Consider the following 14,690-nt stretch of genomic DNA (forward strand, 5'->3'; position numbering starts at 1 on the left):
CTGGAGCCTGCCAGCTGCCCTTCCCTCCGCTTGCTTCCTGCACTATTGCTACAGCATGATTTGCCTAGCTGGAAAGATCAGTCCAGCTGCCAGTCTTGACCAGGGCCAAACTCCAGCATTCTCCAGCAGCTACAGTGCCTGGCCTGTGAGCTCCGTCCCAGGATCTCTTGCACTGTCACAGGAAGTGCTGGAGTGCAGCTCTTAGACTGGGCATTGCCATCCCCTGCAGCATTGCACGGGATCCTCTCGGACCACACCCAGTTTCATCCCCCTGCCCCCCCCGGACCACTTGGTTTGCTCATATAGGGAAGCCAGTGCAGTTTCTCTAGACTGGAAAGAGCTGAGAGATGCGTCCAGGACAGTCCCGCAGTGACATTTTTGGGCCGAAGAAATTGCATGATGGTTGCAGAGGACATTACTTAGAGAACAGAGTTACGGGGCAAACACAATTGCCTGTCTAGGGCTATTGGCCAGGGCTGGGTGGTGCAGCACGAAGCCCTAGGTTCACCACACTGCAACTGCATTGTAGAGCAAAGAACCTGAACCTGTTTCTGTCAGAAATGGCACCATGTTGACATAATTTGTGCTCTAGGGAAAGTTAGCCACCCCCAGTGCAGTGAACGTCAGCATTCTCCAATTTCTCTCACATACAAGAACAGTGCATGTGTATAATCCCATAGAACTGTGTTGAACCTTCATGGGTGGTGGAGAAAAACTGGGAACAACATGTAAATGTATGTGTGGTTGTTTTGTTTGTCTGGATTGTGGGGGGGACCTCAGGCCCAGGGGCCACGTCTGGCCCTCCAGGGTTCCCCAGATGGCCCCCCTTCCTGATCGTTTGTTGATTTCCTGGCTTTCAGGCAGTTCCCCCCCCCCCCCCATTCACAAAGGTTGCAGTGCCTCTCCTAAGGCTCAGATACTGGCAGGAAGAGCTTTAAGCTACAATAGGCTGGTATTTTTTTTATTATTTTTGGCCCCAGCCCTTTCAACTTTGGCTCCACCCCCTTTGTCTTCAGTTCCACCCATTACTGGAATGTCCCCCCCGAGAGCTTCTCCAAAATGGGATTCAGCCCTTGGGGTGAAAGAGGTTCCCCATTCCTGGTCTGGGAGAACTTCTAGGCTGCGCAGCTTTTAGGGTGACTGGTGAGTCAAACTAGGAGAACATGATGCACAGCATATCAGAATAAGAATTGAGTGAAATCAAACAGATGCTAAGGCCCCGTTCTGAATTAAAAGTTCAGCCCTGACTATAAAATGCCAGTCCAGTCGGATGGGTCTCAGAGTGGTTCCAAAAGCGGCTCAGGGTTGAACTGCGGCACGTCTCCTGAACAATGGTGCAGCCACCAAGAACATTTCCCCAGAACTCCTACAATTTTATTTTATCTGTTTAAAGAATGCACAAACTGCACCTTCATCCCCAAAAATGGATTACAGGCTGGTCTACATAAAATAATAACTGAAATCTATGCAGTATTAAAACATTAAACAATACAATACAATTAAGGTAACATTTAATAAGTTTAAACAGTACAATAAAATATTTACCTTGCTGAAAATACAATATTTTAAAATGCTTGGGCAAATAGAAAGGTCTTGGCCAGTGCCAAAAGGAACGCAATACATTTGGACAATTTTCAGAGGGTGGCCATGTTCGTCTATTATAGCAAAAACAGCAAAAACTTGTGGCACCTTGAAGACTAACACATTATTCTGGCGTGAACTTCCGTGGACTATCTCTCACTTCTTCGGATGCCTGGAGTATTATGGAGAGTTTCAGTACATGTGCAGCAGGGAGCAGGGGAAGAACTGTAAGCAGCGAGCTCAGAAGGAAATGTGTAAATTCTGTATTTTCAGAAAGTCCTTGACAGTGACAATCACATTAAGAACCGTGCTCATTCGCAGTGCAGTTGTTGCTGATAGCACAGATGCCCCAGCATGAGGGAGGCAGTTAGCGTGTGGGCCCATTTCGTGTGATCAGGCCATCCCCGGTGTGCCGCTGTGCGTGCGCGCTGCCAACACAAATGTTCAGCCCTGGCCGGGGGTGGTTTCTGTGTGCCAGCCTGGCGACTGTGGATTATGCAAGGGCTCAAAGCCCTCTCATAACCCATGATCTGTTCTGGGGTCTAGAAACGACAACCCTAGCAGGGGCAGAATATTTAGAGTGGCAGCCCGCAAGCATCGTGGCTCCTTGAGGGTGAAATAGCCCTTGATGGGCTGCCGTGATGTGCGAAGTGGCCCCTGTGCTGTGCTTAAAAAAACCTTGTTGAACATCTGTTGGTGTGCAGATGGAGCAGTCCAGGGAGGGCCTTCAATGTAACAGGGAGACTGAGATGGGGAGGGGGCAGCGCCAGCTTCTGCCCCAAGCCTGTGGGGCTTTCACACCTGGGGTGCTGTGTCCCTTATCCAACCAGCCCTGGTCTCCTTTTGCCCCCATCTCCTTAGGCGTGTGTGCATGAGCAGGGGTTCACCCCTCGGCCTCTCGGGGTCACAGTCAGACTGCTTCCAGTGAGCTGGCCAGGCGGAGCCCATGGAGGGCTGGCGACCTGACTCCAGCGGTGGGAGGCTGGGCTCGTGGCCAAAGGCAGTTTCTCAACCGCAGTCATGCCACAGTTCCTGTTTGTGCATTTGTCTGCTAGGAGATAGCTCGCCTCCTTATGGCAGAGGAGAAGAAAGCATACAAAAAAGCAAAGGAGCGAGAGAAGTCTTCCGAAAAGAAAAAGCAGGACCAAGACTGGAAGGTGGGTTTGGACCCGGTTTGACGGAGTCACTGGCCAGGCAGAGAGGCGGCTGCGGGAGATGAAATGAGCTCTTGCCTGGCACGGGCCTGATTCTGATCCCCTCTGCCTGTACCCTGGCATGGATTGCAGAAGGTTAGAGACCACTTCAAAAAGCTGTGGCCTGTGGAGTTACAGTGAAGGGATCCTATTTTATTTAGCAAGAACCTCTCCCTCGCTCTGTCTTTTCCCGGTATTCTGTTTTGAAATATTTTCTGTGCTGGAGGTGACAACTCTGCAGGCGGATGTGGTGCCTGCAACCCACTGTATGTTTTATGCCTGTTCAAATGCTTGTTAATTGCTATCTGCTGTTGGTTTTTATTGGTTTGGCTATTTTAATTTACTGTTTTCAATTGAGGAAGGGCCATGGAGCCCCTGCTTTGCATGAAGGAGATCCTAAGTTCAATTCCAGGCAGGGCTGGGAAAGTCTCCTGCCTGAAACCCTGGAGATATGCTGCCAGTCAGTCACAATTCTGTGATAGGTATAGATAAAATTTATTTACAGTATTTGTATACCACTCTGTATCCAAAACAGATTTCAGAGAGGTGAGCACAAAAGGTAAAATAGTAAAAGAATTAAAACACCACCTTAAAATCATGCTTTTTAAAAAACAGAATGCCAATAGAAACCGTGGCTGGTCAGTTAAGGAATGCCTCCTGGAACAGTGCTGTTTTCAGGAGGCACCAGAAACAACACAGGGTTGGCGCCTGCCTGACCTCCAGCGGCAGGGAGTTCCAAAGAAAGGAGGCTTCCACGTTGAAGGCTCTTCTCCTGGTGGACTCCAGTCGGGCCATGGGTCCATGTGGAACCACCAGGGGCATGCCCTCTGATGACCTCAGTGACCAGGCAGGTTGGTAAGGGAGAAGGTGCTCTCTCAAGTGTGTGTGTGTGTGTGTGTGTGTGTGTGTACATCCAAACATGTGTGTGTATGTTGGTGTTAAAATTTGAGTTGATCTTGGCATCTGTCTGTGATGGAAAGAAGGGACAGAAGTTGCAAAATAGGCTTGGTTCCAGTTGTCCAGGATCGTCATATTTGACTGTGAAAATGGAACCTGCAAAACTCCTTGTTCAAAAAGGAAAGAGGGAGGAGATAGCGCCACCCTCAAAAAAAGGGGGGACGTTCTGTAACCTCAGTCAGAATACATTAACGTCGGCTGTCTCTGATCATTTTGCAAGTGATGTTCAGGAAGAGCACTGCTGGCTCAGACAAAGAGCCCCTGCAGTCCAGCTTCCCCTCTGCAATTCAGGGCCAAGCAGAATGTCATGGAGACAAAAGCCCAGCGGGAGGCCTCTGTGCAGCTGACAGGGATGATGGCTAAGACCTCAGCCCATAAGGTGCCAATCTTATCTATGCAGCGACAGGGACAGCTTTTTTTTCTTGCCTGTGACCACGCCTTCCCAAATGAGTCCCAATCCCCATCTGATCTCAGAAGCAAACTGGGCCAGGCCCGGCCAGTACCTGTATCCTGAAGTCGCCAGTATCCCGAATTCTGTGCTAGGTGCCACATTCTGCACCTCTGCCATGCCGCCGTGGACACGCAGCATGCGCACAGAGCCCCACTCATGAGGATGCCCCCAGGGAAGCTAACCCAACCGGCTCTCTCTCCTCTACCCAGCAGCACAATACGCATGAATTGGGCCCCCCAAGGTCAAGAGAAGGTCATGAGCCTCACCGAGCCAGGAGTGACAAACCGACACGGTAAGATGTGCCAGACCCCCACAGATCCAGAGGTGTCGCCTCCCACATCCCGGGTGGAAACGGGCCTCCCTGTCCACATGGGCTGGGCGACGGACAGACACGCGGGGCTGGGCATGTGCGCGTGTGCTTTGCCTGGCGTCTGTTGGAGTTGGCTCCCTCTTATAGGAATGCTTCTCTGTACCAAAGAAAGGTATTTTCCTGCACATACAACATTAGCATATTGGGGAGACCAACCCTGGATTCTAAGGTAAGTTAATTTATGGACGTTTGTGGAAGGAAAGTCTCCCCTCCTCTCCCTGGCACCCCCTGCGCCCCACCCCACAGGGTTTCAGGGGACCCTCTGGCGATGCTTCCTAGGTGTTGCAGGGGGGACGTTCCTTCCCCAACCCTCCTTGAGTCAGCTTGTCTTAGGGTCCCAGCCCGTGTAGCGGTCCCACCTTCCCAGGCCAACGCCAGAGTGGAGGTGACCTTGCAGTGGGTTTTTCCTAACAATTCCACCTTCTCTGCCAGGCTTCCGCCGCCTCCCACGGACGACCTGGACCAGCTGTGTAGTCTCACGAGCCAGCATAACTCGGTGCATCAAATATCCAAACCAGACCCTCCTCACAAAGGTGAGGGCTGGCTGGTCTCTCAGTTGATAGATAAGGTGCTCAGTGCGCAGCCAGCTGAACAGGATGCGGTCATTTATTTTCAGTGCTGAGGGCTATATAAAAACAATTGATGTTAGTATTGGTATTACTGTGCTGACGACTTGCTGTCCCCGGGAGCTCAGCCTCTGGCTGAGCCACAGCGAGACGTCGCAGGATGTTTGCAAACATTCCACAGCTCCTTCGGAGGGAGGAACAGACCAGAATGTGGACAAGTAGAGTGGCTGAGTCCAGGAAGAAGTGAGCGGAGGGAAGGGGAGCTGGAAGACAGGGCTGGGGTTGATGAGTTCACTGGGGAAGAGACCTAGGAAGGAGCAAGGCCTGAGGAGGGAGAGGTAATCGATGGAGGGAAGCGGGGAGATAGAGCGGGTGCCACGTTGACAACAGGAGAAAGGAAACGGTCAGGAACCAGAGTTCTGAGGGGAGGGAAAGAGGACCCAAGGATGGGCAGCAAGTTGCAGCTTTGGTCATGATGTCCCAGATGCCAGGGAGTGTGTGCCACCACCTCCTGAACCCGACTTTTCACACGGGAGAGACCGCCACCTCCCTTCCAAACATTGGCCACCTCCCTGTATATGAACAGCAGAAAGCACAATGTGGAGTTAAGGGCTGTTCTGACCCCAGCAATCTTCAGTCAAGAAATTGCCGCTGTGACGTTTTTACAGGTATAGGAGTCCTGCTTTAAAAAAGGGGATCAAACCCCAAGGAGGCTGGAGCCCACAAAGGTGGCTCAACCCCAGCTGAATGCAAGAAACCAGGGGGGGGGGGGCGGCGGCGGCGGCTTGAGTTCTGCTCAGCCAGCCTTTGTGCTACCCTCACATACTCATTCGTTCATTCCATTTTGATACTGCCCAATAGCCAAAGCTCTCTAGGCAGGTCACAGCATGATAAAGCATAATATACAAGCATAATATAAAACCTTTAACATTCAAAAATTTAAAACAGTTTTAAAACAAGTTCAAAACAATTAACAAAACTACCAGGACCTGATAAAAAGAAAAACTAAAATGCCCCAGCTTACATAGCCAAACATCTGGGAGTAGAAGAAAGTCTTGATCTGGCACCGAAAAGATGACTATGTTGGCGCCAGATGGACCTCACTGGGAAGAGCATTCCACAATTGGGAGCCACCACTGAGAGGGCCCTTTCTGTTTCTGCCATCCTCTGAACCTCCCTTGGAGGAGGCACCTGGAGGAGGGCCTCAGATGTCGATTGTGGCGCATGGGTAGGGTCCTGCCAGGAGAGGCGCTCCGTGAGGTACTGCAGTCCCAAGCCATGTAAGGCTTTTATAGGTCACCTTGCATGGATTCCACAGAAGCAGCAAACTCTCTCCTGTTTGTTGGGTGGCTTGCAACAGTACTGTTCATCACCCAAAGCGCATGGGGAGCCAGGGCACGCGAGAGCAGGGGATGATGTGCCCTGTGCCATCCTGTTTCAAGCAGACAGCGGTTAGATGTGTGGGGTCTTCCTTCCTTCTTGAAATAGGAAGGGCATAGCAAAGGGACTAGGTTACAAAAAAAGGGGGGGCACTTTGCTGACCTCATCTTTCTCTCTCTTTTTGTTTGTTTGTAGGTCACCACTATAAGCAGTAGAAAAAACTAGACATTTCCATTGATACTGACTCTCTTCTGTAGCAAACTTTGCCGGAATTCTTCCTGGAGATCTTCCAAGTTCCTCTCCCCCTGCGAGGAGCTCCCATGCGCTTGTCGTTTCCAAGCATCACAGTGTCCACAAATAGTGCCTCTTCTTCCATCTGTGGGGTTTTTCTCTTTTTTGTGTCTGATTTCTCAGGCAGGGCAGTTACATCTTGCTTGTGGGCAGCTTATCCACCCCACCCCACCCCGAACCTCTTCCATTCCGTAGTTACGTTTCGGCTTTGGGTCTTGTGGCACCACTCTCTTCTGTTGTGGTTGAGCAATAGTTCTGTCACTAAAATTTTCTTTCCTGTTTCGAGCATGAGAGTGGGTGGATGGAGACAAAGCTGAAGCCCAGTGAACAGGTGCTTTTACGGTGAGACTTTGACTGAATTCAGATCGACGAGAAGGCAGTGATGTCTCCACGTGGCGACGGTTCCTGTGAATGCTCCAATAAGAGACATGTTGTAGTCGGCGGAGGTATTGCCCCTGACTGCCTCCTGGCTCCCTCCACATTACAAAGCATTTCTAAAAGTTGTGATCTCTCCACTAGTCTCTCATCCCCTGAAATGTTTTGTCTGGCTGATTCAGACATGCATGTACCTCACTAAATAACTCACGAAGTAATATCGCTCAGGGCTGCTTCACATGTCACATTTTGGGGGGTTATGCCTAAGCTATATTTATAGGGATACCTAAGATACCTATGAATGTGAAGTGCAATGGTCTGTGTTTGCAAACCAGTGTATCATACAGGAACACATGGCAGGATTCGCTGCAGCTTCCTGTTCGGTGTATGTTGAGTGGCAAAGCTAGGTTTGCTGTTTCGTAATGTGTGAAATGGCCCTTGGTGATCATGGGAACTGCATTCACAAAACATGTTTAGTTTGAGGTGGCCTGGTGATATGAAAGTTCTATTTGCAGTGCCTGTTTTCACATATGCAATTTGTCACTTGATGGTGCAAGTTACTGAGTCATGAGCTTGTATAGATGAGCTCCCCCAAAGGCACTGAGGTCAACAGTTCTATCCTAAAAGTAGCTTTGCCCTTGCCTCGCATTGCAAAGGAAGTGGTGTAAAACTCTCTGACTTGCTATAGCTTGTAGCATTTGGAAAAGGTCTACCTTTTTAAATGTACAAGGATGAGGGTAGAATTGGTACTCTAGTATGGAATCTTGAAAACTTTTATGGGCTGAAAGACCGCAGCTAATTGCACATTTATCTACACATTTTGAACTTAATTTGTGAATTATTTGGATGGCCCCATAGCAAGTACTGCGCCACATGGTGATCATATTGTACACTCAACTGGATTACATGGGTTTTTTAAAAAATAATAATCTTAAGAATGTGGACTTCAAAATCATCAGAGTAGAAAAGCAGTTAACTTTCAGCCTTGGTTTTACTTTCCTCCTAGTTAAGAGTTATTTAGCATTCATAACTTCAAATTTACTTCTGAGACAATGAGATCTAGAAAGATTTGGAGTCCATTAAGATGCCACAGGCTGTGCAAAAGTGCCTTGGGCAGGGTGGAAGGGGGAGGACAGGCTGCCCACCGTGCTCTGAGCTCCACTGCCTGGTGCACTCTCTCTGCTAACCCCCAGGAAAAAACACTCTCCATTCTACTCGTCCTCTTTTCCCCCACCAAGTTTTCGGATTCAGTCCCAACCTTGCCTGGATTTCACTGCTCTAGCCTCCTGCCCTTCCAATCTTACCTTTTGTTTGGGTGTCCTGTTCAGAAGTGTTAATTCTGTTTTGACAAATTAACCAATATGCATGGTGTACTTCTCTTTCTGTTTTGTTTTATACCCCTGCAGTGCCATGTCCAGCAGTTTGATTTTATATATGGTTTATTTTTATATGACATAGAATAGTCAAAGGTTGTTAATTATTTTTTACTAATTAAGCTGCCGTTTCCTCTCTTCCACCCCCTCTGACTTTCTGCATCCCATCACACCTGTATTTATTATTGTTAAACGTTACCCTGTGGTTTTAGGCACCAAAAACTGGCCTGTACAACTAGGGTCTGTGTCGCCGTTGCGCTGTGTTGTCAGATGCACTCCCACAGCTTCTCTGTACAATTCTGGCTGGCTGGGAATGCAGGCACTTTCTCCGTTTCCCTTGCACTGGTGAGCAGACCACAAGTCTGTTTATGCTCGGGAAGGGGAGAAGAAGTGGAGAGAGGGCTGCTGTCAGGAATGGCTGCCCCCTGAGCAGACATGAGGATCAAAGCAAGGAGCAAATGCCCTCCAGTGGTCAAGATGAAGAGTTTAGACCGCCACACTCTCCTCCCTCTCTTTGGCCCCAGACTGTTAGCTGCTCTTCCCCAGATTGCTCAGGAAACCCTAGGGAGTTCTTTTCGACAGCTAGGTTTGGGGGCAACGCCTCTTGCTTTGGAGGGGAGAAGTCATGTGCTTAACTTGGGCATCTCCTGGAGGTTATTCATAAATGGGTGCAGACGAAGGGCATGGTCCGCTGGGGAGGTTTCCTGAGCAAGCCCCATTGAAATCGGTGCTCTTGGCAACTCCAGTTCACTGACGTGTGGCTTACACAGTAGTCCTTCCCAGTGGATTGCTCCCAAACAGTTCCCCCAGCAAGCGTGGACTTCGGGTCAAACAGCATGTCGCATCCTGCTCCTTTGGTGTTTTTTTCTTACTCTGAAGCAAGCATGGTGGGCTCCAGCCTGGATTGGGACTGCTTTGTGTGGGGAGGGGAAGTTTAATCCTTCCTTCCTCAGCCACAACTCCCCCCCACAAAAAAAACTGCCCACCCCCATGTGCAGAGGTAGTAGAAAAGCTGCCATTGGCACAAACCCATAGCTTTTTCACTATCCCTCACTGGGGTGGGGGCAGGGATTCTAGAGTGGGGGTCGCTGCTGGGGAGGGAAGGATTAACCCCCACTTCCCATCTTCTGTGGTCCTGATCTAGTTCAGGGGCCCACGCTTACTTTGGAGTAAGAAAAAAGCACAGATGTTGCTGCGCATCACGTATTAAAAATAAAGTGTCATTTTACCCTTTGAGTCACCACAAGCAGGGAACCAAGTGAAGTTGGTTTTGTCTAAAGGGTCAGTGCTGTTCAAATGCAGATGATCTCGAATAATATTGCCTGTTGGGCCCCTTTATCCACACCCAGGGGACCTGATTTCCAGCACACAGGAGGTGCTTCCAGATAAGGCCTTTATTGTGCCACCAGCCTGCCTCATTCACAGAATTTTATGGGGGGAAGTGAGGGAGATGGTGACATCTGCCACTCATACCCCTCCTGTGTTTTGCTACCACGTCTTCTATAGTTTTGGCAGGGGGGGGGGAGAAAAAGATGGAATAGCTGCACGGTGCCTTTGGATTGGTAGATTGGCAGCACTCCATCTGGAAGCACCCATGACTATAGAAGTCAATGCTCAAGGGGGCGGGGGGGGATTGCTCAGCTGCTAATGCACCCTTTGCTTTCAGAGCATCCAAGCAAAATCTAGATAGTGGATTTTGTCACAGTGGAAGGTCAGATCCCCCAGGGTTGTTGACTTTTGGAAACCACCTCCTTGGAGATTATTCCACAGACCTATCAAGGAATGAATGGGCGCTGTTGCCTTTTCTCTGCAGCCATGGTGGGCTTCTGCCAGAAATTAAACCAGTGCCCCAAATGTTCTGCCTCCTATTGCCTGTCCTTAGTGGTTAATCTGAACCCGACATGGATGCTCCTGGGTGATGAAGGGGGCCTGCACAGGTGCCCCCAGCAACTCTTTCTTAAGGGTGTTTCCTCAAAGCAGTGTGCTGGTCACAGAGTTTCCTCAGTGCCTCTGTCCATCGTGTCCACCATGTGTCAGTATATGCGGCAGACCATTGGTTTGCTTAGTCCAGTATCATCTCTTCCTGGCAGTGCAGCATCCATCCAGTGTCACCGACTACTTTCACAGAATTCTGTGCAACGGGGCACCTCAACAGCAGCGGTGCAGTGAGCCGGCGCTCACAGGGTCGAGGCACCAGGACTTTTTGATTAGCAGGGACACTGATGCAAAGTATTTTGGCGTGGCTTGGTCTGGACTGGGCAGTTGAAGCCCGTTCGCTTTACAAAAGACCTGCTCCTAGTGGAGAGGAAAACTGCAGATCAACCCAGCTGCCTCTGTCTTTGGAATCTCCTTAGAGTACTGTCATGATCAGTGCCTGCACTTTGACATTTACCACTACCCTATAGCTCATCAGCCCTACATACTCACACAGTAGGTTTGAGTATTTGACCCCTTCTGGTTCAGGTCAGCCCCACACAGTGATGTGGGTTTTCTGGAAAATTTTGCATTGGAAAATTTTCCAGTGCAAATTTTCCAAAGCAAGTTAGGGTCATTTGCATTGAAAAATTTTCAGTTTGCATCGGAAAAGGTTCTGATGCCTTAGAGCAGGGGGCGGGGGGCTGTGGCCCTCCAGATGTTGTGACCTACAACTTCCATCATGCCTCACCATTAGCTATGCTGGGTAGAGCTGATGGGAGCCATAGGTCAAAACATCTGGAGGGCCACCAGTTGCCCACCCCTACCCTAGAGTGTGATTTAATTTAGCGTATTTATTTTACTCGTATTTAGTAAACAACAAAGCTAAAAAAAAAAAAGTGCCCCATGTTAATTTTTTGCCCCAATATACCACACGTATTTGACGTGAAACATTTGAGGGAGAAAAATTAAAGCACACTTTATTTGATTTAAATATTATGTAGAACACTGCTTTGGAATAGTTGTAAAAAATAAGATAATAGCGTGTACTTCCCTTACATTGTTTAAATTTAAGTGTGGGAAACAAAGGTACTGGAAACTGCTGACACACGAATTAATTTTAGCAACCCAAAGAACTGCGCATGAGATGCTCACGACCACGCTTCTCTTTCAGCGGAGTCGAACGCCCCCACTGAGGTTGTTGGGGCACCTCCAGCTTCGCTGTCACTATTTATGGGTTCCATTTCACTCTGAGACATTTATGTGTTTCAGTGGCTTATATGTATCCTCTCACGTACTTGCTAGGGATAATCACGTGAAAAAAATTAATTACAACTTTGAAACGGCCAAGCTTGCCTAATATTGTATTTGCAGTTGGCATCCATTCTTTGTTACTAATGAACTTGTGAAATGGAAAATTTTCAGCAGAAACATAAAGCACTGACAAAAACTTCCACCCCGCATCTGCCTCAGAACTAGAGGGACATGAAAGCAGGTGGATGGCCACCTCAGCTTGGGGAGGGATTATGTTGGCACCACCCCAAAGCACAACACTTCTGGTGCTCTTTGAGGATGCAGTGTGGTAGCTGGTGAAGAAAGCCACTGTGCCTTAAGCCCAGAGTCGCCCAGCACTGTCCCAGTTCCACTCAGGAGCTCTTTGCCATGAAAGGCCTGAGGCCGGTCCTCTGGTGACGTGAGGTGCTGTGGCCATTGGCAGCAAATGTGCAAGACTTACCTTTGCCTTGACAGGAATGATGTTGACATTGGGAAGATGCGTTTTCATTCCCTTGTTGATTTTATTGTTTGAGCAATAGACGATGGGAACCACTCAACATAGCAGCAGCGCTCAGCTCTTCATTACAAACCAATCTTGTTTTGTATTCTGTATTGCACTGTCCCCTCTCTTTAAAATGGGAATTGGATTGATTGATGTAGCACTTGCAAATGTTGTTGCTTTAAAGAGGGAAAAATCCTGACTGCGGATCTTCCCTTCCATGCCAAGGCTGGGAGCAGAACTACCCCAAGATGTTTGCTCAGCTCAGATCCATTTCTGTATTTTTCCTTTCATTCCCGTTCAGTGCTAAACACTTGTGTATTTAATACTGAATAACTCCTATGGAAGCGAACAATGGATTTCCACTCATTATTTCCCATGAGAGTGGATGTTTTCTTGCTGGTAATGCTGTTTAAAAGCTCTGAATAAAAATCTCTCTCTACTGCAGCCGTCCCCCAGCTGGTGCCCTCCAGATGTGTTGGACTACAACTCCCAGCATCCCTGAGCCAGCATAGCTAGCTAGGGATGCTTGTAATTGTAGTCCAACGCATCTGGAGAGCACCAGGTTGGGGAAGGCTGCTCTCCTGTTCGCTTCTGCCTAAGATGGCGGCTGGTCTGCGAATTCAGTGGCCCTTCAAACCCCTTATTACTTGTGACTGCTCTTGAAGATCTATACCCTAAGAATGGATGGCTCTGTGCTCATGGAATATGGTCCAATCCCCAGTGCTGCTATTCTCAAAGCGCCCCCAGCCAGCGCTTCATCAACTCTTTATTGGAAGCTTCCACAACTCTTCTAGGCTGTTTGCTGTGTTGCTGCACTGCCTGTACCCTTAGGAAGGTCTCTCTAATCGTCCAGCTAAACCGACCGCCCCGTAGTTGTCAGCAATTCCTGACTTCATTGGCCTCTGTGTCTCTTGATTAATGGCACAACCTGGTTCTTAAGAACAAAAGAAGAGCCCTGCTGGATCAGAGCAGCACCCTAGCTAGCTCCACATCCTGTTTCTCACAGCTGCCCCAACGGGAAGTCCTCGACCTGGTCATGAGTGCAGTAGCACCTTCCTGCGTGTGTTACTGCCCCCGATACTGGAAGTTGCAGATCCCCATCATGAGTAGGAGCCACTGATAGCATTGTTTTCCACGAATTTATCTAATCCCCTTTTAAAGCCATCTATCTTGGCGGCCATCACCGCACCCTGTTCTTGTTGAGCTGCACTTTCTGGAAGCTGCATCTTCTGAATCCTCATTCCTTTTGTCGCCATCCCTCTTGAAGTGTGACGTTCAGAATGGAACATGGCACCCTGTTTTGGACCACTTCTCTCTACTGACATCTTGCTGGAATGCTTCTCCCGATTGCAGTAGGGTTTGCACTTGATCGGTGATCATTTGACATTGGCAGGTGATCCCAGCCGTTTTCCCCGTGCAAGTGGTACTGGAGCCTGACTCCTCCTCCCAGGAGAGAATTGCTAGAAGGTTGGGTGCTCTTTCAGAGGCTGTATCTTCGTACCCTTTCACTTCATGCAAGGGGAACACTTTGCTTCACAGGGACAAAGCAGAGAATAGCAGCAGGAGTTCAATGTTTGCCAAGGTGATGGAGCAAAGTGACAGAAGGAGAATTTCCCATGGAGATACTCTGTTCGGCCTTCCCTAACCTGGTGCCCTCTAGATGTTTTTCGACTGCAACTCCCATAATAGCTGGCTAGGGATTATGGGAGTTGTGATGGCTGGGGATTATGGGAGTTGTAGTGCAACACATCTGAAGGGCGCCAGGTTGGGAAAGGCTTCTTTCTGTGTTTCTTTGAGCTGTACATTTTCAGGCACCACCAGGTGAGACACTCTGGGATGTCTTCGCAGTCAGTCTGATTATACACAAACGCGCAATCATGGACTTGCAGTTCTGTGCCACATCTTGCGGCTAGTGGGGACCACCGTCAGCCGCTGCGTCCTCATTGAGATGTTATTCATAGCATTTGCATGCACTTAAATCTGCCCTGCAATACCTTCCCCCTCAGGTAACTTTGTCACTGCTGCACACAGTGACACAATTTGTGTAGCTGTAGCTGGGGGTTGAGGGAAGCTGTGCCCCTTCATTCTGGGAAGCCATCTCCTGTCTTGGATTGATACCCATTTCTCTATGACAGTGACCTAGTTTACTGGTAACATAACCACCACCCATGGTTTAATTAAGCCATGGGTTGTTGCCTTACCAGGGTTAACTCATGATTTGGCTACCAGACAATCAAGCAAAGTGTGGGTTGTTTTTTCAATTCCTGAATTGTTTGGTTCCCACCCCTTTCACTTCCTCTGTCCCTTTGCATGCAAGATAGAGGCATGTAATACTAGCATTAGAGGAGCTGCCTTTTTTTTTTTTTTTTTTAACACTCTTGCCCACTGCTTCTGTAGCCTGGCAAAACAACCCACAGGTCTGGGTTTGCATGTAATGACAACCCATGGCTTAAATAAACCAC

At 48.9% G+C, this 14,690-nt stretch overlaps 1 protein-coding gene across 7 annotated transcripts in view; it reads left to right on the forward strand.

Moving 5' to 3' along the window:
* The window catches only part of CCDC50 (coiled-coil domain containing 50), a 46,256-nt gene extending 34,888 nt beyond the window's left edge, over positions 1-11,368 (forward strand). Inside the window, exons 9-12 of one of the 7 annotated variants that reach the window (XM_084847820.1) lie at positions 2,637-2,738; positions 4,392-4,474; positions 4,985-5,085; positions 6,694-11,368. In XM_084847820.1, coding sequence (XP_084703946.1) covers positions 2,637-2,738; positions 4,392-4,474; positions 4,985-5,085; positions 6,694-6,713 — 306 coding nt within the window. In that variant the 3' untranslated portion in view covers positions 6,714-11,368. Of the gene's footprint in view, positions 1-2,636; positions 2,739-4,391; positions 4,475-4,639; positions 4,816-4,984; positions 5,086-6,693 lie in introns of those variants that run through there. The other 6 variants (XM_084847813.1, XM_084847817.1, XM_084847819.1 and 3 more) reach the window with 6 other exon arrangements.
* Positions 11,369-14,690: the final 3,322 nt, after the last annotated feature.

Source organism: Heloderma suspectum, chromosome 3 (assembly GCF_057233095.1).
Source record: "Heloderma suspectum isolate Gila_16-S chromosome 3, 16-S_ref, whole genome shotgun sequence".
Classification (NCBI taxonomy): Eukaryota; Metazoa; Chordata; class Lepidosauria; order Squamata; family Helodermatidae; genus Heloderma; species Heloderma suspectum.